This window comes from Passer domesticus, chromosome 6, assembly GCF_036417665.1.
Source record: "Passer domesticus isolate bPasDom1 chromosome 6, bPasDom1.hap1, whole genome shotgun sequence".
Taxonomy (NCBI): Eukaryota; Metazoa; Chordata; class Aves; order Passeriformes; family Passeridae; genus Passer; species Passer domesticus.
This window is the reverse complement of record NC_087479.1, coordinates 37,608,757-37,632,491: the sequence shown is the minus strand read 5'-3', so window position 1 is coordinate 37,632,491 and position 23,735 is coordinate 37,608,757. Positions and strand designations below refer to the sequence as shown.

The window sequence follows — 23,735 nt, the reverse complement described above, 5'->3', positions numbered from 1 at the left end:
TTGGCAGGCTGCTCTTGAAGCACTTGGCAGTCTGTAGCAGCTGCTGTAGACCCTGCACGGGGAGTGGTTAAATGCTGCTCGTTACACCTAGGGACAGACACAGCACAGTGCTTTGGAAAGTGCTACTGGAGATCCTCACCTAGACATTGTCAGGGAAACACTGGCAACTTTTACTGGGGCATTTAATCAAAACAGAGACAAATACTATGTGTACAAACTGTTTCAAATGCTCTCCTATGAAAGCATTTGCATGGATACAGAAGCACTTTGCCCAGCCTTAAAGATCAGGTAAGGAGAACACAAAACCTTTCCCCTATTTCCTTTCATCCCTAGGCATAAAATCAAAATGACATGTCTCTCTGGACTGACATTTCTTTGTCTGAATCTTTTTGTTTGTTTAGCATTGCTCAGAGGCATGGGAAATCTCCACTGAGGCTGATTGGTGAGTAAAATTGGATTGTTAGTAGCTTTTCATGTCACCATGACTTTGTAAGTGTAGGCAAATCTCTGCAAAGAGAGATTTCTTTTTCAGAGGTGGTTGGGTTTTTTATTTGTTTATATATTTAGAAATTGACATAAAATATTTTAAGGCATAAACTGAGACATTATTTAGCTTTTGAAATCACTCTGTGATGAGATTAATCTACAGAGAATTTTTTTGGCAGCCTATTATTCATTGCTATGGCTTTCCTCAGTTAAGAAATTGATGTTACAGGGATTCTGGTGCCCGAAATGAAATGACAATGGCTTTCATTCACTTTCTGACTGTATTAGGGGTGGTACGCATCTTGACTCTTCGAATTTCAATACAGTGTGCATCTACACAGGATTTTGTCACATTTCAAGCATTTCAGCAGAAGATTTTCAGGCTAGATATCTGGCTCAGGATATTTTTTTAATCCCTTTGAGCAAAAATAATTTACTGATTTTTATACAGGAAATCTGTGCTCTTTTTTCTTCTCTTAAATGATTCCAGTGACCTTTTCTCTAAGATGTCCAGGCACATTGCAGATTTTGAAATAAGGATTTAAAAAATGAGGTTAAGAGTTTCCTCTTGTACATTCTCAGTGGAACCTCTTCTGCACAGGAGAGTAAACAATCAGTTTTAAAGAATAAGCATGAGCAAGATTTCTAGGGGAGAAATTGTTGGGGATTGCTGGCAAAATAGATTCAAGGAAAAAAATCAGCAGGAAAATGTGCCTTGATGACTAGTGTGAAAATTCATGTGGGAGGGAAAGAAAAGGAAAATGTGTCAGTTTAGTTTGGGAGATACTAAAATAACTATAGAATCTGAAGTGTAGAGCCTGGAACTAGCTGAGAACAGAACTGAGAATGAGAAGCAGAGGGGCTGTGTGGGAATCTTGGAAATAGAAGGAGAGACAGTTCTGATGAGCTGGGCTCGGAAGTGTGGTTGTTGGAGGGGGGGCTGTGAGGCTGACTGAGGAGACAAAGGGAGGAGTCTGACAGGGAGAGCCAGCAAAGAGCTGGCTTGTGCATGAGGAAGGCTGAACAGCAGAATCAGGGTGAGATCTGATGGGTGTTTGGGAAGCTGAAAAACAGGATTTGCTGGGCGAGCTGCCTGGGGATGATATGAGAAAGGCTTTTGGAGGTGAGAATTTGCTGGAGATTGGATTAAAATTTTGCCTGAGGAGTAGAAGAAGGGACTGGGAAAGATGGGGTCACACTGGGATGGGGGCTAAGGGAAAATCTCTGGTGCCCATGCAAACATGTCTTGAGCTGGAGTTTTGGAGTGCTGCTGGACAGTGGAGTGCAAAGAGGTGGGGGTACCAGGAGAGGAAGAGTCTCTCAGGCCATGCTAATACTGGGAGCAGGGGAAGCAGGGACAAGCTGTGCTATGGACCATTTTCCTTCAGTGCCAGGAATGGCATCCCACATGGCCAAGTCTCACTGTTTTGTTGCTGCCAGCAGGTAAGACTGGTGAGTTTGGGACTTGTCACTGTTGATGCTGAGTTTGCTCAGAAGATAGCAATCTGCTGCCACTATTGGTTATTCCATTAGAGTGAGTATTATAAGACTGGTCAAGGGAACTGATTCAACCCTGAAAATTATTTTTTGTGCATGTTGTTATGATACTTCATGAATACTTTTTTTGAATACCTTTTCAACACCTGGTTTTTAAAGAAACAAAACACTCCACAACTTGACATGTTTGGTTCAGAGGATGAATGTGCTCTTGAGACACTCAAGGGCTGTCCAGTAGGATCCCCACTATCAATGGCAGATGAAAGAAGGCATGCAGTGTAGCAGGCAAGAGTTTTTAGGAGGAGAGTTTGTGTTCTTTGTCTGCTATGATAATCCCATATGGTGTGGGGCACCTACCTTTTCAGATACTCATTGACTGACCATTCTCCATTTTCTGGATACCTGAGCTGACTCTGGAAAGCAGATTTGCAGATTTTACAAGCATTTGTATCTGCAACTGAATCTACAAAACTATTTTGAACTTAGAGTGTACTGTAACATCAAATGCTCTGAAATGTCAAATCTTTAGTTTCAAGACTGTTCTGCCAAAAGCCAGCAGACACTTCATTTTATGCTGTCTATGATTTAACTTATCACTTTAATCCTACTGTCTCCAAACTTCTTAATTTTTGATACTGCATGTGTCATAGTATGCTATAAAAACATGTTTCATAGAAACAGACTTTAAACGTAACATTTCTGCTGAACAGCTTGCCCTGCAACACAGAGGAAAGCAGAAGGGAAAGAAAGAATAAGCCTAGATTCATGTAGGAAGAGAGAAAAAGGTATACACACAGTTTGTCAGTAAGTGTCAGAATGTTTCAGGCAAAGAGGTTATTTCTGTAAAAGAGCAGACACCGAATCACTGGGGATGGAACTTGTACATGATTCCTGTAAGGGTGTTTTTGAAGGAGTATAAAAAAGAAAGAGTGGGGGGTAACAAGACTAGAGGTATGGTTTCAGAAAAAATTAGTTTTGGATCCTGAAAAGAAGGTTCAAAATCTAGATTAGAATGAGAGGAGAAGCTGGAGGAGATAAGAGCAAAAAGGAAAATCATTTAAGCATAAATGCTTTGTATTCACTGGAGTGTAAAGAGGGAAAGAGAGGTCATAGCTGTCATCAATTACGGTTAAGGATTACTAGGGGTGGGGACACAAGGTGAACAGCAAACAGGAGTTTGCCTGAGGGGTGGTGTCTTACGTAACTGGGACTTTTACAAACAGTTTTGACTGTGCTATTTGGTGTGCAATGGCAGGAATATGGAGGTGAAAAGCAGGAGGGGACATGGAGGATCTAGGTCTGAGACAAGGCAGGCAGACCTGAATGGCAAGGAAAACATTGCTATTACTGACATTAACTGAGAAGAGAAACATGGGTGGGGACATTAAGACATATGCAAAAGCAGAGAGTTAGTTATACACACGACAAAGCAGAGGGATTTTGTGAGGCCCATCTCCTATGAAAAAATTGTGGGAGGAGATCATTCATTGCCACCCTGGCCAGGGTGCATTGTTCTAAGCTTTTCTTCTGTGCTTCTTTTTTTCTCCTTTTTCTTTCTTTCCAAGTTTTTTAGGTTTATCTAGATTCCATAAAAGAAAGCAGTGAAGTTTGTTCCCCTGTGATTGGTTTTGCAGGATTTAAATGGCAGTTGACAAGTGCATGGAATTTTGAATTAAATGTTTAGATAAAAAGGCCCCACAGCCAGATGTCAGGCACCAAAAGCAGTGACAGGGCACTGCCCAGTCCCCTGGGGCTGCCCCCACTGCCCACAGCCCAGGACCCCACGTCAGCCTCCTGAGGCCACCAGTCCCTGCCCCAGCGATGCAGCAGCAGAATGGGTATCCAGCTTCCCCGGTCGCAGCCAAGCTGGGCCCACCCATGAGCCAGGTCTTCTCACTGAACCTATCTCTTAGAAAATCAGAAGCCCGTGACCTTTCTGGCTGCAGTTCCAGGAAGGAAAAGAAGTACAATTTTGACCACATACTAAGGGCTGTGCTCCAGTGCAAGAGTGATTGCAGTGTATATAGACTCGTTCCTTTTTAAACATCTGTGGTAGTTTATTGGATAACTAGCATACTGCTTTCTACACTAATTTCTTTGAATTTGTTCTTCTTCATCTTCACTGAATTGTACTTTGTGTCTTTTTCAGTTCAGTTGTCAACCTCCCTTTCCTACAACTTACTTACAGCAGGCTACAGAACCTTTCTATTTCCCTTGGCCCCCAGCTCTACCATTTTTCCTTGGGTTTCTGTTTCCTGCCTCTCTCTGGGAGCTTTTCTGTCAGCCTTGCTGCTGCCTTTCCCCATGAACTCTTTTCTTTCTCTTCCCTTTGGTCCTTTTCATCCCCAAACTGGTTCTTCCTTTCGCTTGCTCTTTTGTTGACTGGTTGGTAATAGTTTTAGCACTTTGGCATCATAACTGGTGTTGGCACCCCTGAAAGGGAAAACTTTTAGGAGTGATTTTAGGTGAAAAATGCAATGGCTCTGTAGGTGCTTCATAAACTTAATCCAAAAGTGGAGGCAGCAGAGGAGAAAGCAGGAACTGTTTCTTTGTTATCAAGGGCTAATGACAACAGGGGTATCAGGAAGTAAAGCTGAGCTTTTAATACTGCATGAGAAATGACAGATAACAAAAAGAGTTTGGAAGGTAAGACAAGGAGATGGCATGGAATTAAGTAGAGAAGGAAAAGCTAAAAGGCAGGCATAAGAAGTGGTGTAGTGACAATAATAAGCAGATTAATGATGGCAGCAAGGAAGGTATCAGTACAGTTGCTGAGACCAGAAAGAAATTTGATGCAGTAATGGAGGTCTGAGGTGACCACAGAACAAGAGTTTTAGATTGTGCCTGTTATGGAAATTGTTGCTTCATATGACCTCAGTGCTGTGTTGTTCTGTAGGACACTCTTGCAGCCTTTTCCTCAGGAGCTCCCAGCCTAGCCCATATGTTTTCTCCCCACTGAACTTCTACCCATTCTCACCTAACACAATTCAACCCTTGCTGCAAATGAGATGATGCCAAATGCTGTTTCTTATTGGCAAAATTACCCAGATCAGACATTTTTTCTAGCCTTTGGCTGTCTGTAACTGGCATGAGTTTCCTAACTGATGTTCCATTTCATGGACAGGCCAGCCTGGCTGCTAAGGCTCCACTTTCTGGGGTCTTCCTCCCTCCTGTCCACCCATCACAAACTGTACAGAACAAGGGTGCTGCAGATTTGGTTGAGCAAGGGTCTTGCTCTTTCAATTCACTCTGATAGAACAGCACACGCAGAACTGTACCCAGAGCTTGGTTTTCCTGTCCAGCTCCCTGTTCTTGGGGGCTTTCTACCCACCATCCCCTCCTCACTTTCTATGTACCCATGCACATATCAGTATGTATGTATTTGCAGTTGTCTTTTTGAAGGGATTAACAGGGCTTAAGTACAGAATGGGGTTCAGCAACTGAGAATGTTATCTGTTTTCAGAGATTTTTCCCTACTTTCCACTGAGCTGCTGTACTGGCACTTTCTTTTACTTCTGGCTTCAAATGTATCAGGAACACAAATAAGTATTGTTGTAATTTCATTCTTTTAGTCTGGAAAGTTCCACTTATCAAATGGGTACAGAGGATCACCCCACATGTTGAGCTCTGACCAAGGTATGTCTGTGAAAAACTAGCTTGAGACACACCTTTGTAAGTTTATTATCAGAAGACATGAAATCATTATCAGCCTACTTAGTTAGTTTACTTGGAGCAAATAATAGGCCAGCGTAACTGATACTAATGTGTTTTGGAACTATTCATGTATGTGTATATATATGTACACGTGTTTCTGTACTTCAGTAATAGGTGAAAAGACTTAACATTGTTCAACATTTCCAGCTATAGTACTTCTTATTGTTTATGAAAGTATAAAAATATCCTAAGGTTGTTTTTTTTTACTAAATTTATTTAAATACTGAATATTTTGCAATTGCAATGGTTCAGAAACTCCAGGAGTTGAGAAGCTCCAGGAGAAAGAGCAGGGAATGCTATATTATGAATCATTGTTTCAGCAGTTCAAGGACAAAATAGTGTACAAGTGATACCAATGCAAGGCAATGCAACCTATCCTTTGGTGCCTGTTCTAGAAATAAATCTGCATGGCAGGAGGAAGAACTTCAGTCTGAGTGTGGATGTGTTGGGTCATATACTCGTGTGACTATTATCAAAATATCTTTGACTATTTCCCAATTGAAAGAGTACTAGAGATTTTCTATCAGATCTGTTTTGGTCAGGGGGAAAGGAACTCATTACAAACCCAGAGCTGGTGGTTGGATAAGTGTGAGTGGTTGGGGTGTGGCTATACAAGCTCAGACCACTGGCAGACTTAGGGGAAGGTTGCTGAATTTCACAAAATGTAAAGCAAGCATGAGACAAATGAAGCAGTAAAAAGCAATTTAACAGAAAAAATATTCCAATAACTTGAGAATATGACACTTTTTTGACTCCCCTGGAAAAGTACAATACGGAGATAGAGAGCTCTTCTGATCTCTTCTGAATCTCACCTGCCATGCAGGGAATGTGCAAGTAGGTTGCCAGCCATCTCCACACCCAGTGTACCATGCAGAAAAGGGAGATGTTGAAAGTAATTAAAAGCAGACAATTGTCAGAAATTTCTTGAAGTAAACAGGATGGGAACAACATTTTATGGTCAGCAAACTTGACAAAGATATGAACAACATGATACAATGTTTTTTGTTTTGTTATTTACAGTGTATTTATCAGGAAGAAAAGAATCTTTTAGGGCCTTGGTGGAATTATCAGCAGTGCAAAGAAGGCTTGAATTCAGTAAATATTTTTAATTTTATGAGGACTTCAGGCCTTATTGCCATTTTGCATGCACACGAGGTGATTTGCATTGCTTTCTCTAGTAATCTATTCCCCATTTGTTACCACTCTTGGCATGAACAATTGCTGTGGTTGTTCTCATACAGAAACTTTGGATTATGTTATAGGAAACAGATGTCACCAGACTGACTTACTATTTTTGCTTGGTTTTGGTTGATTAAGGCAACAGCATTGATGTAGTGGATTTAGAACTGTATAAAGCATTTGACATGACAGCATGTTCTGGCTTAGGAGCTAGAAAGATATCAAAACAGCTGGACACACACTGAAGAAATTAAACATTAATTGACAGACCTCAAAAAATCTCCTGATAGCAATTCTTCTGAAAGGCTCCTGCAAGAAAGGAGTCTATGAGGATTCTTGCTGCCTGGCTTTAGTAATGACCAAAAAAGAGTCCAAAAGTGATTTTTGATGTAATTTGCAGAATCCAGTAAGTCATGCAGATGTTAAAATATCAGGCTATAACTACATATAGTTGATTTACAATTATGTGATCTGAAGAACAAGGGAAAACCAACAGTGCAGTATAATGTTGTTATCTGAAAGATTTTATGCTTCATTAAAAATTAAAAAAAAAATCCATCTCCTCCTCCCTGTCTGCTTCCCCCCACTATGTACAACAAGAACAGCGCAGATTAATGCCTTATATTGAATTTTTAGGTATTCTCTTCTATGAATGTGCAAGATTCAAAGAGATATTTAGATCCCCTGTCTCCCTGTTTCCTGTTTTGTTACTTTTCAGTAGAAGAGGTTTCTGCTTTTTTTTGTTTCATGAGTCTTATGATGCTGTTTTTCTATCTTGTCAGGGAGTGCCCATACTGCTACCCTTTAGTTACAGCAGAAATAGTCTATTCAGTATGAACTTCTTGTGTTAACAGACTCACCACTCCTTTACAGAGGAATACCTTGGAGTTACCTAAAATCACACTTAATTTAAGGTAGGATGAGGGAAAATGCAAAGAGAAGTATTAACTCATTACATCTTAAACAGCAAACACAATTACATGGGAAAGCCATAACAAATATAAGGAAAAGTTTGTCTCATTTACAGACACCTACTGACAAAGGTGCTTTCCATTTTGGATTTTTTTCCTACTTTTTAATTTCCATGTGACTTGTCCCTCTTTGACAAAATGGATCTCAGAATTTTCTTTCGTCCTTTTCTTCAGGTTTCCCTTAGGTGATTTTCATCAGTGGAGACTTTGCATTACACAGAACTCCATGCCAAAGTTCACATCTGAAAACATCTTCTGAAGAAGGCTTTGGACTTCACCTTAAGGTAGTTTCATGTCATGTTGACCTCACCTATTGAGGGCAGTGTTAACTCTTACTGCCAGTCTGCTCTGTGAGGTTTTCTAAGGAGTCCAGAAAGATTTCACCTGTCATGTTGGAGCTTGTTCTATCCCTTCTTATGGTCTGATTGTTCTCATGAATTTAATTAAAGATTCTTTTGCTTCCACAAATATGCATAAGACTTTGAAGAGGAGTTGTCTCCTGTGTTTAACTAGCTCCTAAACAGCTTCTTTCCCCCAAGGAAGGAAGTATTTTCTATTTCCCTGTGGTGACTCATTGACATGTTTCCATATGAAATATGTCTTATAGCAGACCTTATATTCTCTAGTGGTAGTGTAATTATTAAATATGCATGATACAAGTATCTAAATAGGGTAAAATTAATCTAGTTAATTTTCTGATTCCTGAGATAAGTATGATAACATTACTTCTCTGAAGTGACAGCATTTAAAGAGAATGAAGGCAAACATCTTTCTCCTAGGCATACTCTAACAAGGAGTCCATGTACAGAATTATTTAGAGTCATATTGATTTTAATTGCTACTCAGTGTGAAGTTGTGTCTTCAAACTGCTTCTGAGAAAGAATAAAAAGGGAATACTCAATCTTGGCCGTCACGAGATCAATGAACAACCTGACTGACTTTAGCTGGGCTTAAAAACAGCCTCTGATGCATTAGGACTCAAGGATCACATCATGAAATGAGAATTGATGTACAGTGAAGGAAAGGTTAAAGGCAGATCTTCTCATAACCTTTCCTATAGCCTTTACAATGATCCTATACAGCCAAGAAAATGAAAAAAAGTATAGGCTAAATGCCATTGTTTCTAAGAATGCTGCATTAATTTGGATAAGTATTGTAATGTTTTATTGTAAATAAAGTAAATTTGTAATTGTAAAGTATATTTTTAATACAGAGAGAGTGAATAGTGTCCCTTTCCATATCCCCAGGTCACACCTACATTAAAAGAGATTTAATTGCCAGTAGTGCTGTTACCTCTATGAGTCTGCAGATATTTTGGTAAAAGTGTGTGATATCAAAATCACATGTCAGCCCTGAAAGGAGGAACTCTTGTGCTCAAGTACAGTTTCAGCAATGTAACTGGTACTCCTTCCACTGCTGTCTCAGAACACGCCAGAAAGCAGAAGTGCTCCTATTGTATCTTGCAAAAACAAAACAAAATAAGAAAAATTGAAAAAAAAAAATTACATCCTAAAGGAATCCAGGCAATGATGTGTTTATTGCCAGCAGGTTCAGGGTGAAAACTTGAGAAGTGGGAAAGGAACACAGTACTGTTTGACTTTTTTGATTGTGCAGACTTTATGGAACAGAAAAAGAATGACATGTTTGCCAGTAGTTATTGTTTTGCAGTTAATTTTGCAAATTCCACTACAAGCATGCTGATGGAGAGCTCACTTCTCGGGGAAACTGAATAATATTGCACAGAGGATTTAGATAGGTCTCTCTCTATGAAGTGCCAGGAGACAATAAGTGAGCACAAGAGAGAAAATATGTTCTGTTGGACTGCCTTCTTTCTTTCTTTCTGGGAACATGGAACAGCTCCTTTTCTGTTTTTTACCACTTCCTACATTTCCTATTTTACTGTACCATTTTGGGGCTCTTCTGCTGTGCAGCAATGGCAGCAAACATATATACCATGCAGTGTCTTTGGAGAGGGACAGCGGGAGAATTCGAGTTAGTGGTGTGGATTCTCTGCAGGAATAGGGAAGAGTTTCTTCTGCAAGGATTTATTTGTCCAAAGTTTCAGGGCAATAAATGGAAATAAATTCATCCTGAATGTGTCCTGGTCTTTGCGGATACAACTGTTACAGGTTATAGAGATCTTTGTGTTCCCAGACTCTAAAGACCATAAAAAAATACAACTTCGTAATTCTAAATGAAGTTATTGTTCCCCAACAGCTTTAGAAGACAAGGGAGGAGTATTTGCTCATAGCCAGTTCATTGTTCTGAAAAAAGGAGGAATGTTGGAAGACTTCAAAATTGACATATTATTTATCTATTTGGTTTAACAATATAATTGTGGTGAGCCTTTTCCATAAGAGAATTTTTAAGTATCAGTAAAATCTATTTTTATAGGGCTTGAAAAGTCTTTGTGCTGTCCTAAATTCTGTAGGATATATACGTGTTATCTTTGTTATATCAGTCATACAAAATCTAACTTGAATTATCTTTCCTTGTTGACAGAAAGACAGATTTCCACTTTAGGCACTACGTCATTTTCCTTCCTGTGAGAATAACATGAACCAGAAGGTGCTGGTTTTCCTTCTCCCAAATTTCGTATTTGGGCTATTTCTTTTTGGGGTTTTCTGTAGGAGACAAAAAAACCTAACAGGTGAGTAAAGAAATTACTAAAAAGATTGAATGTTTTATAGAAAAAGAGACACCTTTTCCAAATATGTTAGAAAGTAACTATGGAGCCCAAGATAGAAACAATTCTGCGAAAATATCCAAGGCCTAGTCTCTTGTCACTGCGGTAGTTATCTCAGAAATATATGAGAGGAGAGCACTACAAAAGCATGATGTTGGAACACCAAACCTGCTTAGACTAGTACTGCTAACGTATTGAAAGTTTTCATTCATTTCATTTCATTTAATAAATATTTCACTAGGAAGGGTTGTTTATTGCATGTTTGCCATAGTCTAATCTGGTTACAGTAAAAAAAATTAGTTTTAGCATCTCCATTAGATTTTGTGTGCAGGGTGATAGATTGAGTGCTATGATTGTCACAGATAAAGAGATTTATACAAGCCTATTTCACTGAAATGGTTTAAATTTCTTCCTTGGTTACAGATGCTTTTCCCAATCCTACTGAAAATTGGCTGGCAATTCAAAATGGTCGGAAAACCACACTGGCTTCTGTCTGCCTGAAGAATGACCTTGATAAACCAAGAAGCAAATTGGATTCTCGTGTTGCAAACCAGCTTTTTGTGGAGCACAAGCATAAATTTATCTACTGTGAGGTGCCTAAGGTAGGCTGCTCCAACTGGAAGAGAACTATTTTTCTTCTTCAATCAGACTTGAATGCAGAAGCTTCTGAAATTGAGCATGACAACATCCACCACACCTCACTAATCAAAAGGCTGGTGTCTTACCCTCCTGCCTTACAAAAGGAATTTCTAAGCAATTACACCAAAGTGATGTTCACCAGACATCCCTTTGAACGGCTGGTTTCAGCTTACAGAGACAAACTCCTGCATTCTGAACCATTCTACAGTACCACTATTGCTAACGAGATTAGGGCAATGTTCAGGAAAAACAAAAACTCTCCTGAAAAAGTGAGTTTCCAGGAGTTTGTCAACTACATTATTGCAAAACCACCACATACTCTTGACATTCACTGGAAACCAATGTTTCTGCTTTGTGATCCTTGCAACATTCACTATGATATTGTGGGTAAGTATGAAACTCTTGGGTTGGACTCTCAGCATGTTCTGAAGGTCATTGGTGCACCAGAGAGCCTGCAATACCCCAGCTTGAAGAGATATGGCTCAGAGAAACGAACTGATGGTGATATCACCTTAGAGTACCTCAGACAACTGACCTCAGAACAAATTGAGAAGATCAAAAAATTGTATGAAATGGATTTTTTTTTGTTCAACTACACTATGAAATATGAGGATTATTTTTCCCCAAATGACTAATGTAGGTTAAACAAAGAGCAGTTTTCTTTGTACAAAACGAGTGGAACTCGTCCTCACAGGTGCTTGATAGGTGGGTTGTGACTGCTGCTGAGGTTATCCTGGAGTTTGTAGATATGGTTTATCATTCTAAGCACTCTTATATAAAATCCCTGCCATGATCTCTTGTTCCATGCAGACCTTTACCTATTAAAATTATTGTCTTCCTATTGATCTTTAACAGCATATGTTTGTTTCATGAAAATTGTTTATAAGTGATAGATTTTGGTCCATTGGTAAAAGACATGGGAAGGGTAAAGAATGTTGTATTTCACAATGAATATTTTAGAACACCATTTTAAAATCTTTTTTTTATTAGAAAATTGCATAAGAAGCAATAAATAATCTGCTTGAGACTTAAACCACTGTCTGCAAGAGCCTTGATCATAAATGCTGTAGGAAAGGAGCAAATAACTTCAGGTGTTGAAGCTGCATTAAACAGAACCTAATGCCAGGATATCTTCCTATCTAGCAGTGCTCTCATCACAGACCATCAGCCTCATCCCTTAAGCAGCACAGTTGTCAGCATTATAGCTCTTAAAAATCTTCTGATGAGCAGATCTGGCATTCATGGTGACCTTACAAACTCTTTTCACCAGTTTTGTAAACATTTTAGCAGAAGGTCTGAAAAATGCATCGGAGTTTTTTTAGAGACATAGTTAGAGGTACCTTCTAAACTGTTCTACTAGGGTGGTGCATGGTCTAAAATCTCAGTGGAAAGGTGATTCTTATTTATTCTCCAAAAGAACTTAACACCCAGTCAAGCAGTGGGGACAAAGTCTGGGCTTTCCCATTTGTGCTGCTGGAATCCACAAGCCCCCGGAACTTACCTGGGCATGGCACTTGGGGAGAGCTGGGTAACCTTAGATAATGCATTTGTTCTACTTCTCACATTACAGGAAAATGACTGCAAATAAATTCTGGAGTTATGGTGAGGGGAACAAGGAATAAGGAAACGTGGGAGAAGCAACTCAAATCATTACCCCCTTCTTATATTCCTAGGTGAATTTGGTTTTAGATCACTGAGGGGTGACATTTGTCCCCTTTTAAAAAAATCTATTGTCTAGTCACGTCCTAATATTAATTTGTGACCACATTAATTTTAACAGGTTTTAGCAACTAATTGTAACTATTGGCACCATCTCTAGGGGATGTCAGTCTCTCAGCACCTAACTTGAAAATCTCTCAAATGTACTTGGTTCCTCTCAGCTAAATCTGAAAATGCATAAAGGCTGGCAGTCTTGGACCCAAAGGTGGTTCTCAGCTTCTCATTACACAGAAAAGGACAGATACAAACTAAGTTAACCACAGAGTAGTCACCAATCTGTACAGCCTTTGCTGCCAGCAACATGGGCAAGGGAGAGGAAAAAGGAGACTGAAAAATTGACACAATAGGGTTTAAGTTATGAAGGTTTGGAGGAGCCCTCACAGTGCAGGAAGTGGGTTGCAGGAATTATCTGCTCCAGTGGGAAGGTGCAGTGATATACAACATCAGTTGGAGACAGTGATCAGGTCACAGTGACAGAAGAAGGCCCAGAAAGAAATGCTTTCTATACAAGCCAGGACTAGCATTCAGTACATCTGGCAGGTCTTGCCTGGCTGACTATTTCCTAAATGGGGCAGCTTTGGAACAAAGAGAGATTCAAAGTGAGAAGACCAAGCAAGAACAGCAAAACCATTTGGAAAAAAAAAGTCTATGATTTTATGCAGAATGATTAATATTTCTGCATCTTACCCTCACCATCACCATATTTGGTGTCCCCATAACCCTACTATTCCCTGATACCAGATTGTTCATGCTGCCCTGGTAGCTCTGTAGTTTATGTAGGTTTTTCTTTTTTCTTTATTTGTTAGTTTTCTTTAGTCAGAGGAAGCTGGAAATTACTCCCATCAAAGTTAAGGCTGTGCAGAAGGATGCAGTCTCTCTTTCCTGAATCAGAGATACATGCTTCAGATCATGCAGAGGTAGAGAGGAATAAGATTTGCTTCATAACTCACTTCTGCATGAGAGATCCCTCTAGAGCTATATCTGAAGCTGTAAGAATATCTAAAAATTCATAAGTACTCTGGCACTCCTTCAGCCTAGGAAAGCTCTGAAGAAATGATACTGACAGAGTTTTATAGATGTCTTTGCTATCAGCATTCAGTGTTAACACAGCCCTCCAGTTTCTTGCTGTTAGATGTTAGTGGCTTTCTATTCTTATTTCCTCTTTCACAGGTTCACATATTGTTCCTACAGTGGTTGCAGAAAAATGATGGCTAATTCATTCATCACAAGCATTAGACAGTAGCAGAAGGGTATCTATTAAAGCAGAAAAATCTCTGTAACTATTCACAGCAGACTTTGAGTTTTGCCATTTGCCTATAGTGAACTGTAAGTAGCACATTGCCTCAGCTTACTGGCTGCTGTAATGCTGTTTAGCTGGTGTGGGTCTGAACAAATAAAAGCTGCAAAGGACATATGTGTGCATGCAGGCTCATATAACAAGAGGTGTAAAGCCTTCCCTACAAGTGCACTGTCCAGAATAACACTCTAAGCTGAGCTAGGCTCCCTCCTGACTTTTGCCCACAGAATAACCCTCAGTGGATCTCCTTTCCTTTGGATGCTAACCCTTGGTGGTGTGTTCCTGGGAGGAAAATGGATTCTTGTTGGGAGCAAGGGTGGAGGCAGTGTAGTGAGGCTCAGGACCCAGAGACGATTTAAATGTGGAGGGAGTGGCATAATTCATCTTTTGATTTATTGTTATATGCCTGCAATATAATCATTGCAATGTTCATTCCTGATTAATAAACTGTAGAGAGTTAACACATTAATCTATTTGTTCATCCTTCTCAATAACATCTGTTTGAAAAACAAACCTACCTCAAAGTTGTTCTATCAAATCAAAACAAAGGCTGCACACTATTAGGCAACAATCAATACAAAGCTGCTTGCCTCTGCTTTTCTACATTAATACATCTGGCTCACAGAAATTTTAAAGAATTGAAAGAATTAGCAAATACTAATGCATGCTCCAGTTTGGAGAAAAAATGCAAATAAGTAGAAAAAATGAAGAGAAAGAAAAAAATCTTGCAAAGTCAAAGTAGCATCTTTCCCACAAATCTATCTATCAGCAGTGAGAAAATAAGAGACTTTTCCCACTCTCATAGAAATCCTCACACATGCTTTCAGGATAGGTGTCCACAAATCTGACATCACACTTTCTTCATGGAAGTATAACAGATTAACAGATGATCTGTGTCTGTCAGCAATGGAGACCATGTCACCAGCTGTTCCTTGAAGATGTTTCCTCCACTTTAAAAACAATTATTCTGCCTGCAAGCAGTCCTAATTTTTCACACAGTTTTGAACTTGAGTCTTACCAGGTAAACTGTGATTAGTGGTTTCTTGCTTGCTTCAAAGATCAGGACAGGTGTGAAGAGAATAAAAGGTGTGAGCAGTGAAATTTCAAATGTCCTGTGTTCCACAGAAGTGTCTCTGACTAATGGCAAGAAGGGGAAACAGCACCCATGCAAGTCATTGCACATCAGACAAACTGCAGTATTCACTGCTCACAGCTACAAGATGATTCCATTTCTGTGTTTAGAGTGTCAATAAGTCAAAAGCTTTTAGCTTGATGATAGCCAGGTTTTTTTGCTTGTCTGTCATAGAAGGAGAAAAAGAAAATGAAACAGGAAAAGAAAAAGACACCCACACTCCATGACCCTCCCTTTGGCCTGACATGATTTCTCTCTGTCACAGCAGTTCTTACCTCCCTTCCTTCCAGAATTATAATTTAGGACATGCTTTAGTATAAAAAAAAAAAGTTATTGAATTGGGTGACATACATAAATCAATGTAAACCAAATAAAATCAAAACAGGCAGAGAATTTACCTGATAGAAATGTCTGAAATTTCAGGAACTTCCTCTTGCAAGTTCTGAACAGGTATCAAACGTAAACAGGGGGGCAGTTGCAATGATGCTTCTAGTAACAGCTCTTTTTATAGAAAAAGCTCAAGTGATCATAAATCTCAGTCAGTATACTGAGGCTGAAATTCCAAATGAATCAGCAGAGCAAAAATGAGTGATGTATAACAAGATCAGGTTTGTGAAAAGGACATAGTTCCACACTGTTTCAGCACTACGCATGTACCTCACCTTTGCTCACCTCTACTAAAACATTTCCTTTACATCTTCAGGACCCTGATTATGGCTTCTTTTGGAGATGTACCAAAGCTTAGCAAGATGAAAAGGTTTTCTCAGAAAGTCCCATTCCCCATAACCCTGTAAAGCTATTGTTAACAAGATTATGCAGCATTTGTGGAGTCCCACCAAAGGAGCAACAATCCAGCCACAAGTGGGGCTCAGAGCAGAACTTAGCAGGAGTACCCAAATCCAGGTAGGCAAATTCCAGTTTATATTTCTATTCTGTAGCAGAACTAAGAGGAAAGCTCTTTATGTACAAATCTATGACTAATATCCCAACTCTTACCTCACTTGATTGTCCTCCATTTTTTCCCAGATCCCTACTTCAGTATTCACCTGAGCTGCATGTATGGACTCCTGCTGAGTTCCCACAGCTGGGGACCTCCAAACAGGTGCTACAGATGCTGACTTACTCAGGCACAGGTTGTTTTCAGGTGAATTTGCTGGATGTACTGTCAGAAAGCTTCTTGTGTCGGAATGTTTTTCAAGCACCTGCTCCACCATATTACCTACTACAATTTGAGATGTAAATATAAAGTGAAAGATGTTTTGAAGGTATTCCACCCCCTTAAAAACAAGCTCATCTTCTATTCAGATAGGTTTAATGGTTAAGGAAGAAAGCTCTTTTGGGGATTTACTTCAGGTTTCAGAGGCCTCTGTTAATCATAAACCAAAAGAACCAGGAAACCCTCTCTCATGAGGGGCCGTCATTTTCTACAGGGTTAAGTTTTGTTTACCCTCAGAGATGTGTTAAGATTGGTCCTTAAGGATGCCTGCATGGCAAAAGAGCCCCTTAAGATTTCTAGCTTGAAATAAGCATGGAAAAGTGACAAATTTAAGAGAGAATCCACCTGACACCTGACATTAAACAATTGATTTTAGGTCCAGGCTATCTCAGAAAGACAGCACAGGCAAGAAACAAACACAGAGGAAAACCAAACAAATTAATATAAGCAGATTATGATCCTGATGATAACTTCTGGCTAGGAACTTCAACTGAGGACTTTGCCCACAATGCCAACTGCTGCCTGCAACTGGCCAACAAAACTCTTTGTAAAACAGCTTAGCAAGCCAATTTTTCAGGCTTTGTACGCTGACAATGTTTCATTTTGTTCATCTGTGCTGCCCTCCTTTGAATTCTCTATAGTTCCAGGTGTTTTCCAGCTCTCCTGGAGCACCCAAAGCTGGATGCAAATCTGTGACTTTACAGAGGTCACATAGATTGAAAGTATGAACCCAGGTATGTCACATATTATTAAGTTCCCATTTGTACTCTCAGTTCAGTGTTAATTCAGTGCCAACCCTTGTAGGAACAAATCTCTTATTGTGATTTAAAAATTGAACCATGATACTCCATGAAAAACATCCCAGGACTTGAGATATGTATTTTAACCCAAGCTCTTGAACCTGGACTGTTCAAACTCTCCAGCCTCATAAGGCCAGACTTTTGGTCGTTGGGGTTTGTTTCTGTTTAGTTTTGTTTCCCTGTTGACAGCTAGGACCCTTGGAATTTGGGCACTGAAACGCCCGAAGTCTTTGGAGCAAGTATCCAATTATCATCCGCGTCCATATGGGGCCATCTGGTGGCGAAAGGGGCTCGGCAGGGGAGGCTCTCCCGGACAGAGGTCCTTGAAGGGTGCTGTGTTTCAATTCTACTTTTTTCTTTCATGAAGCTTTGTATCTCAAGACTGTCATGCCTGTTCTTTCTCTCCTCTTCTCCCTCTGATTATCTTCCTCTTTCCTTGGACAAGAATTCAGTTTCATCTTGACCACCAGTGGCTTTCTTGTCCCAGTAGTTTTTTTGCAGGCTCTCCACAAGCTTTCCTACCTAACTTGCTTGATGGTGAGGACTGAGCAGCTGCTGACACTGGAAGTTACACTGTGCTGTCTCAGCAAGAGCTTCTGTTTCTGTACTGCATTTAGCTTCTTCCATGGTGAAAGCCTACCTTTGTAAAATTTTTTTCTCACCTGTAACTGGGCAGGAAAATATGGCATTATGGATTTGATTTACAATTAAGCTCTAACTGGACTTTATGGTTCCATTTGATATAAAATAATTTATGAAGACAGTTAATATTCCCTTAATTATATTTGGAAAGGTGTTTTCTTTTGTGTGCTGTGATTCAAATCTGTAATTTTTTTCAGGAAGATGTTTATCCATTCAGTCTCTCTGAATATCTCTTTATGAGTTTTATCCTCATTTGACAACCTAAAAAACAAGTATGGCACATGGTGATATAGGAATATGTAACCTGTCATTAGGCATTTAAAGTGCAACCCAATACCTCCATTATTAATTTCAGCCAAAGTTCTGCTGAACATGATGAAAGCTGAAATAACATTGTTTTCCAGGAATCCATATGCATGTGTATCAAAGTGAAAATATTTTGTGACAATTACAGAAAACTGCCTGTGAGAGAAATGCAATTTCTAGAATGAAAATTAAATCCAGCAAACAAATTGCAATCAGTGTCCCTGTATTATTTTAGCCCAGTCTTTCAATTTCTGAAAATGCTTATGCTCTCAGAGGCATTTTCTCAAGGTCTTTGGCAAGACTCTTGATAACATTATAAGAGAAACAGAATTTATTATTACTCCAAGTGATATACAGGAAAAAAAAAAACACCACAAAAATATTAGCTTCCAGGTAGTAAATATCATAACTAACTAATAGCCACACTTATCAGCTTTGTAAAACCCAAAAATTGTTTCTTCAGCTTGATAACATCCCCATTAGGGAAGCAGAGGTCTTCTGCTAGTATTTGTGAAGAGGATATCTGTTTCTCTTTGCTTCCTGTCTAGTCATTGGGCAGCCTTGCAAAATTGTACTTACTTACCTGAGGCAATGATGCATTGGATGCATGAATAAAACACCTCTGACAATTGTTCTTCATTTTGCTGTATTTTTTTTCTTGATGTTAAATGCTACATTAATATCTTTTATGCCAGTAAAAGCATGGAATATTTTTCTCCTGGTACTTTTGCAGGGCTACTTTGTTTATCACGGTTAACAAATTGTGCTGCTAGTCCCATGGAAATGACAAAACAGTGGGAAACACCTAGAGTTTGGGAGGCTGGGGGAATGCTTGGTTGCTGTGCCACTTACTCTCTCAGAGGAATTAGAAGAATTTGGTGAAAGACTGGCTACCCCTGACTCATGGTTATGCAGCTCCTTACAAGGAAGAATGGTTGGTTTATTTGTCTTGTTGTCAGTGTCTTTTTCTGGCAATCTGCTCACATGGAAAGAGAAACAGATGGAAACCCAATCTAATGATCTACAATCCCAGTTTAGTTACTGAAGAGAACTCTGTGTGCTCTTAGCAATGGTGGAAGCAGCAGAGACAAAGGCACCTCCTGGCCATCTCCCTCAGTTTACATACTGGGTACGCTGTTCTATGGGATGGAGTATCCCTGTGGCCCCTTCAGGTCAGCTGTCCTGGCTCTGTTTCCCCCTGCCTGGCTGTTTGTGCACCTCCTCACTGGGAGAGCCTGGGAAACTGAGAAGTCCCTGGCTTAGGGTAAGGACTGCTCAGCAGCAGCCTAAACAACAGTGTGCTGTCAACATTATTCTCATACTGAATCCAAAACTCAGCACTGTACCAGTTACTAGGAAGAAAAAGACCTCCATTCCAGCCCAAACCAGGACACTGTTTAAGAGCCTTATCAGACATTTTGTAAAGGCATTACTCATGACAGTAGCGTTGGGGATTTCAAAATGATGACAAAATATGGGCTCCCCGTCTGGAAGACAGAACTACAGACATAACCGAGTACAAGCATTAGGTTTTGTGCTGGTTTTCAGCTCTGCAGTGGTAGCGGTGGCCCTGCCGCAGTGTCCCAGTCACAGCGCCCGGCGGTACCGAGGCGAGCGGCGTCCCGGGCGCCGAGCTGTCCGCGGTGCTGAACGGCGCGCCGGGGCACCCGCCTCCCTGCCTGCTCTGCATTCCTTCTGCTTTTGGCGAGCTTCATAGACCACTCTTTTCCCTGACACGTTTGTGATCGACTGGAGGAAGTCATTATGGAACGCACTCCTTTGCAACACTCTCTGCCTGAAAAAATTCCAATGCCTGTAGTAAAAAACTCCTTGAAAAGAGAGACAACATGGACATACTTATATTAGTACAAAATTGGTTCCTATGACCTCAAATGAAGAAAGTACTTCTCCCAGGCAAGTAAACATAAAGCATGCAATATTTGATTTTATGAAACAGAAATGTCAAAAGTCCCAGAAAAAAAAGTTTCCTCGGTATTTTTTTCAGAGTATTTTACTTTTTTTTCTTTCTTGCATTACTATTTTTATTCTATATTTGAGTTGATTCCAGAGACAAACTGTCAAATCTTGTGAATAAAAATCTCTGTCAAGTTCTGTGTCCTACTGTGGTCTAGTCCACCAAGCTGGACAAATGTGTGTGCCAACAGGTGCTGGGAATAGAGAGGAAAAAGTGATTTTTGTAAGAGACTTACTGGCACTAATTTGGAGCTATGGTCATTCCAAAGAGCACCTTTATATCCTAAAAAACCCTCTACAAACCACTTGGAGTCCTTTTGCACAAATACAAACCAGACCCTTACATTAAAACACAGCAGTTTGCTTGTTGCTTAGTAGTTACTCCTGCTTAGATTTTTTTTTTCTTAAATATACACTCCCGTGGCATCAGTCATCTCACTAGGGTGTGTCTATGACCTTTCAGGATATGTTTGATTCTTAATGCAGCATTGTCAAATGAACTGGCAAAGCAAACGGTGTGGACAAAGAAATATTAGTGTACTTAGCTCCCCTACCTCCAGCATCCAGGTAGTCAATTGTTCAGTAAGAAGTTTTATGAGTTTTCCAGAGATTTTCCTCTTGCAAAGGGAAATGAAAGCCTGTGACTGTTGAGATATAAATTTTTGACCACATTTGGGTAGTAACACCATTAAAAAGACTATTTAAATTCAGCTACCATGCCAGATTGTTGTGATGGTTTCTGTGGAAAATATTAGATTTAGTTTAAACCTTAATTAAAATCTAGTTATTTTAGACTTTCAGTTTTGTTGGGGTTCCCCCCCCCCCCCCCCCCCCGTAATGTACTGAGGTTTTTTATCATTTTATTTGGTTTGCATACATGGGGGTACAGGAGAGGTTTCTTTGAGAAGCTGCCAGAAGCTTTCCCTGTGTCTGACAGAGCCAATGCCAGCCAGCTCCAAGACAGATCTGCTGTTGGCTGAGGCTGGGCCGGCAGTGGCTGTAGAAATGCTTCTGGGATAACACATTTGAAAAGGAAAAAAAAGTTATTGTGCAAAAGTACTTGTAGACACAGGAGAGAGAAGTGAGAATATGTGAGAGAAAGAGCTGCACAGACACCAGGGTCAGTGCAGGAGGGGCAGGAGGTGCTCAGGAAGCTCAGCTCAGATTCCCTGCAGCCCGTGGTGCAGCCATGCTGGGGCAGCTGTGTCCCTGCAGCCCATGGAGGTCAGTGGGGTGCAGAGATCCTCCTGCAGCCCCAGAGGACCCCAAGCTGGAGCAGGGGGATGCCCAAAGGAGGCTGTGACCTGCTGGAAGCCCAGGCTGAGACAGGCTCCTGGCAGAACTTGAGGACCCATGGAGTGAGGAGCCCAAGCTGGAGCAGGTTTGCTGGTTGGACCTGTGACCCTGTGGCACATCCAGGTTGGACACTGTGCCTGAAGGACTGTGACTCATGGAAAGGGACCCACACTGGAGCAGTTTGTGAAGAACTGTGGTTTGTGGGAAGGACTCATGTTGAAGAAGTTTGTGGAGGACTGTCTCCTGTGGGTGAGGCCTCACACTGGAGCAGGGGAAGGAGGAGGAAACAGCAGCAGGAACCATGTGATGAACTGACCATAATCACTATTCCTGTCTTCCTGCATCTCTGGTGGGGAGAAGGTAGAGAATTGAAAATAAAATAAAGCCCAGGAAGAATGAAGGGATGGGGATAGGTGATTTTAAAGTTTTATTTTACCTCTCATTGTCTTAGTCCAATATTGATTAATAATAAATTCAATTAATTTCTCCAAGTTGTGTCTGTTTTGCTTGTGATGGCAATCAGTGAATAATCTCTCCTAGGCCTTACCTCAGCCCATGACTTTTCATTATATCTTCTTTTCCCTATAGTATAATTTCCCTATAGTGTAGTATATATTCTTTTCCTGTATAGTTGAGCAGGAGGGTGATAGAGTGGCTTTGGTGGGCACCTGGCATCCAGCCAGGGCCAAACCACCTCAATAGTTTATTCCTTTAAATGTCTCAGAAGTGGAATAGTCTTTTGCTGATGATGTCTTTTAACAATAGAACCATGATTTGTTCTTTAAGCACACCCACAGATTGCAGGATGAAGAGGTGAAATTAAACTTCTTGAAACAGTAAACAGTCTGTCTGTATTCACAATGAGACATATTCCCCTCTTCTTTACACTATTATAAACCAGGAGTAAGTCCACAAAATTTGATGTGTCACCATAAATACAGGCAAATACATCCTGTGTGTTCTGAGGGGTTACAAATGGCTAGTCAAAAATAACAACTATGCTTACTTACAAAATTTTTGTATGGATTTTCTGCTAAAATGCCAGCTGTGGAAGACAAATCCTTTATTTAAGGCAAGAACAGGGAAAACATAAGCAGAAACCATGAGAGCATCTCGGATGCTCTTCTGTGGAGCTGTGGAGCTATGGGAACTTTGAGGAGGGAGCGCACAAACCACATGCCAAACCAACAACCTGTAACCAGTGATGCTGCTACCTGATTGCTCCTTTCAGCACACATTACCTGTCATGGAATATTATACCTGGGGCCCTTTCCTATCCTCCATTTTATTTTATTCCCTGTATGTGTTGGCTCCCAGGCCGGCAGGAAGAATGTGAGGGATAAAAGTAGTGAGAGGGAAGTGACAAGAAAAGGCATTTCTCTTCCTCTTTCATGATGAAGAACAGCAAGTGCCTGCAGCAGGAGATAGGGCAGATGTGGGAGAAAAATGTTTTTTTTCTCCTAGGTTTTTCCATCTCTGTGGTGACCTTCACCTTCTGTGTAGCTGTTTCTTTCCAGAGTATTTCCCTACCCCTTCTTATAGAGTAACCCTCTGCTCTATACACCAGCAGACATTTTGTTAGCAGGAGCGTTGTGCACACTCCTTCCTCCCCTGTGGCCTTATCCATTGTGTCCTTTCTCACTGCCATAGCTATCACCTCTGATCTCAAACACTTGCCCCTATTTTTCCAAGGAGGCAGTGGCATCTGACTGTGCCTGAGGTGTTTTGTCTCCCTCTCTCCAGTTTAAGTATGTGAGGTAGCTGAATAGTCGGAGGTACTTTGGGCAGGCTTTACTCGGAAATGCAATTTTAATTCCAGCCACGAGGGGACCTTCATAGTTTATTGTCTCTTTCCTGCAGGTTGGTCTCATCCATACACTTAGATCAGTTACTGTTTTGCTTCTTCTTAGGTAAAAAGACATTCGCCCCTTTTCCTTTTTAATATGGCTTTCATTTATTAGGTGTCCAGAGTTTATACCAAAAATATATAAATGTCTTGACTAGAGAAATTTGGCAAATAGATTACAAAAATTAATCCCAAAAACAAAGAGCTCCCACTTATTGCAGCAATTGTTTACACATCATATGATCTGTGTTTGGAGTCTCATTCTCCTCTTGCATGCAGCAGCTGTGTACTTGCATCATTTGATCTGGTTTGTATGACAAAAAGAGGATGTGACT

The 23,735-nt window shown here is 40.4% G+C and overlaps 1 protein-coding gene across 7 annotated transcripts in view; it reads left to right on the top strand.

Moving 5' to 3' along the window:
* Positions 1-18,923, top strand: part of LOC135303182 (carbohydrate sulfotransferase 8-like) — a 35,210-nt gene extending 16,287 nt beyond the window's left edge. Inside the window, exons 1-6 of one of the 7 annotated variants that reach the window (XM_064424666.1) lie at positions 109-288; positions 402-442; positions 5,556-5,619; positions 8,022-8,131; positions 10,350-10,497; positions 10,957-18,923. In XM_064424666.1, coding sequence (XP_064280736.1) covers positions 10,404-10,497; positions 10,957-11,807 — 945 coding nt within the window. In that variant the 5' untranslated portion in view covers positions 109-288; positions 402-442; positions 5,556-5,619; positions 8,022-8,131; positions 10,350-10,403 and the 3' untranslated portion in view covers positions 11,808-18,923. Of the gene's footprint in view, positions 1-108; positions 289-401; positions 443-1,308; positions 1,610-5,555; positions 5,620-8,021; positions 8,132-10,349; positions 10,498-10,956 lie in introns of those variants that run through there. The other 6 variants (XM_064424667.1, XM_064424664.1, XM_064424668.1 and 3 more) reach the window with 6 other exon arrangements.
* The last annotated feature ends 4,812 nt before the right edge of the window (positions 18,924-23,735 follow it).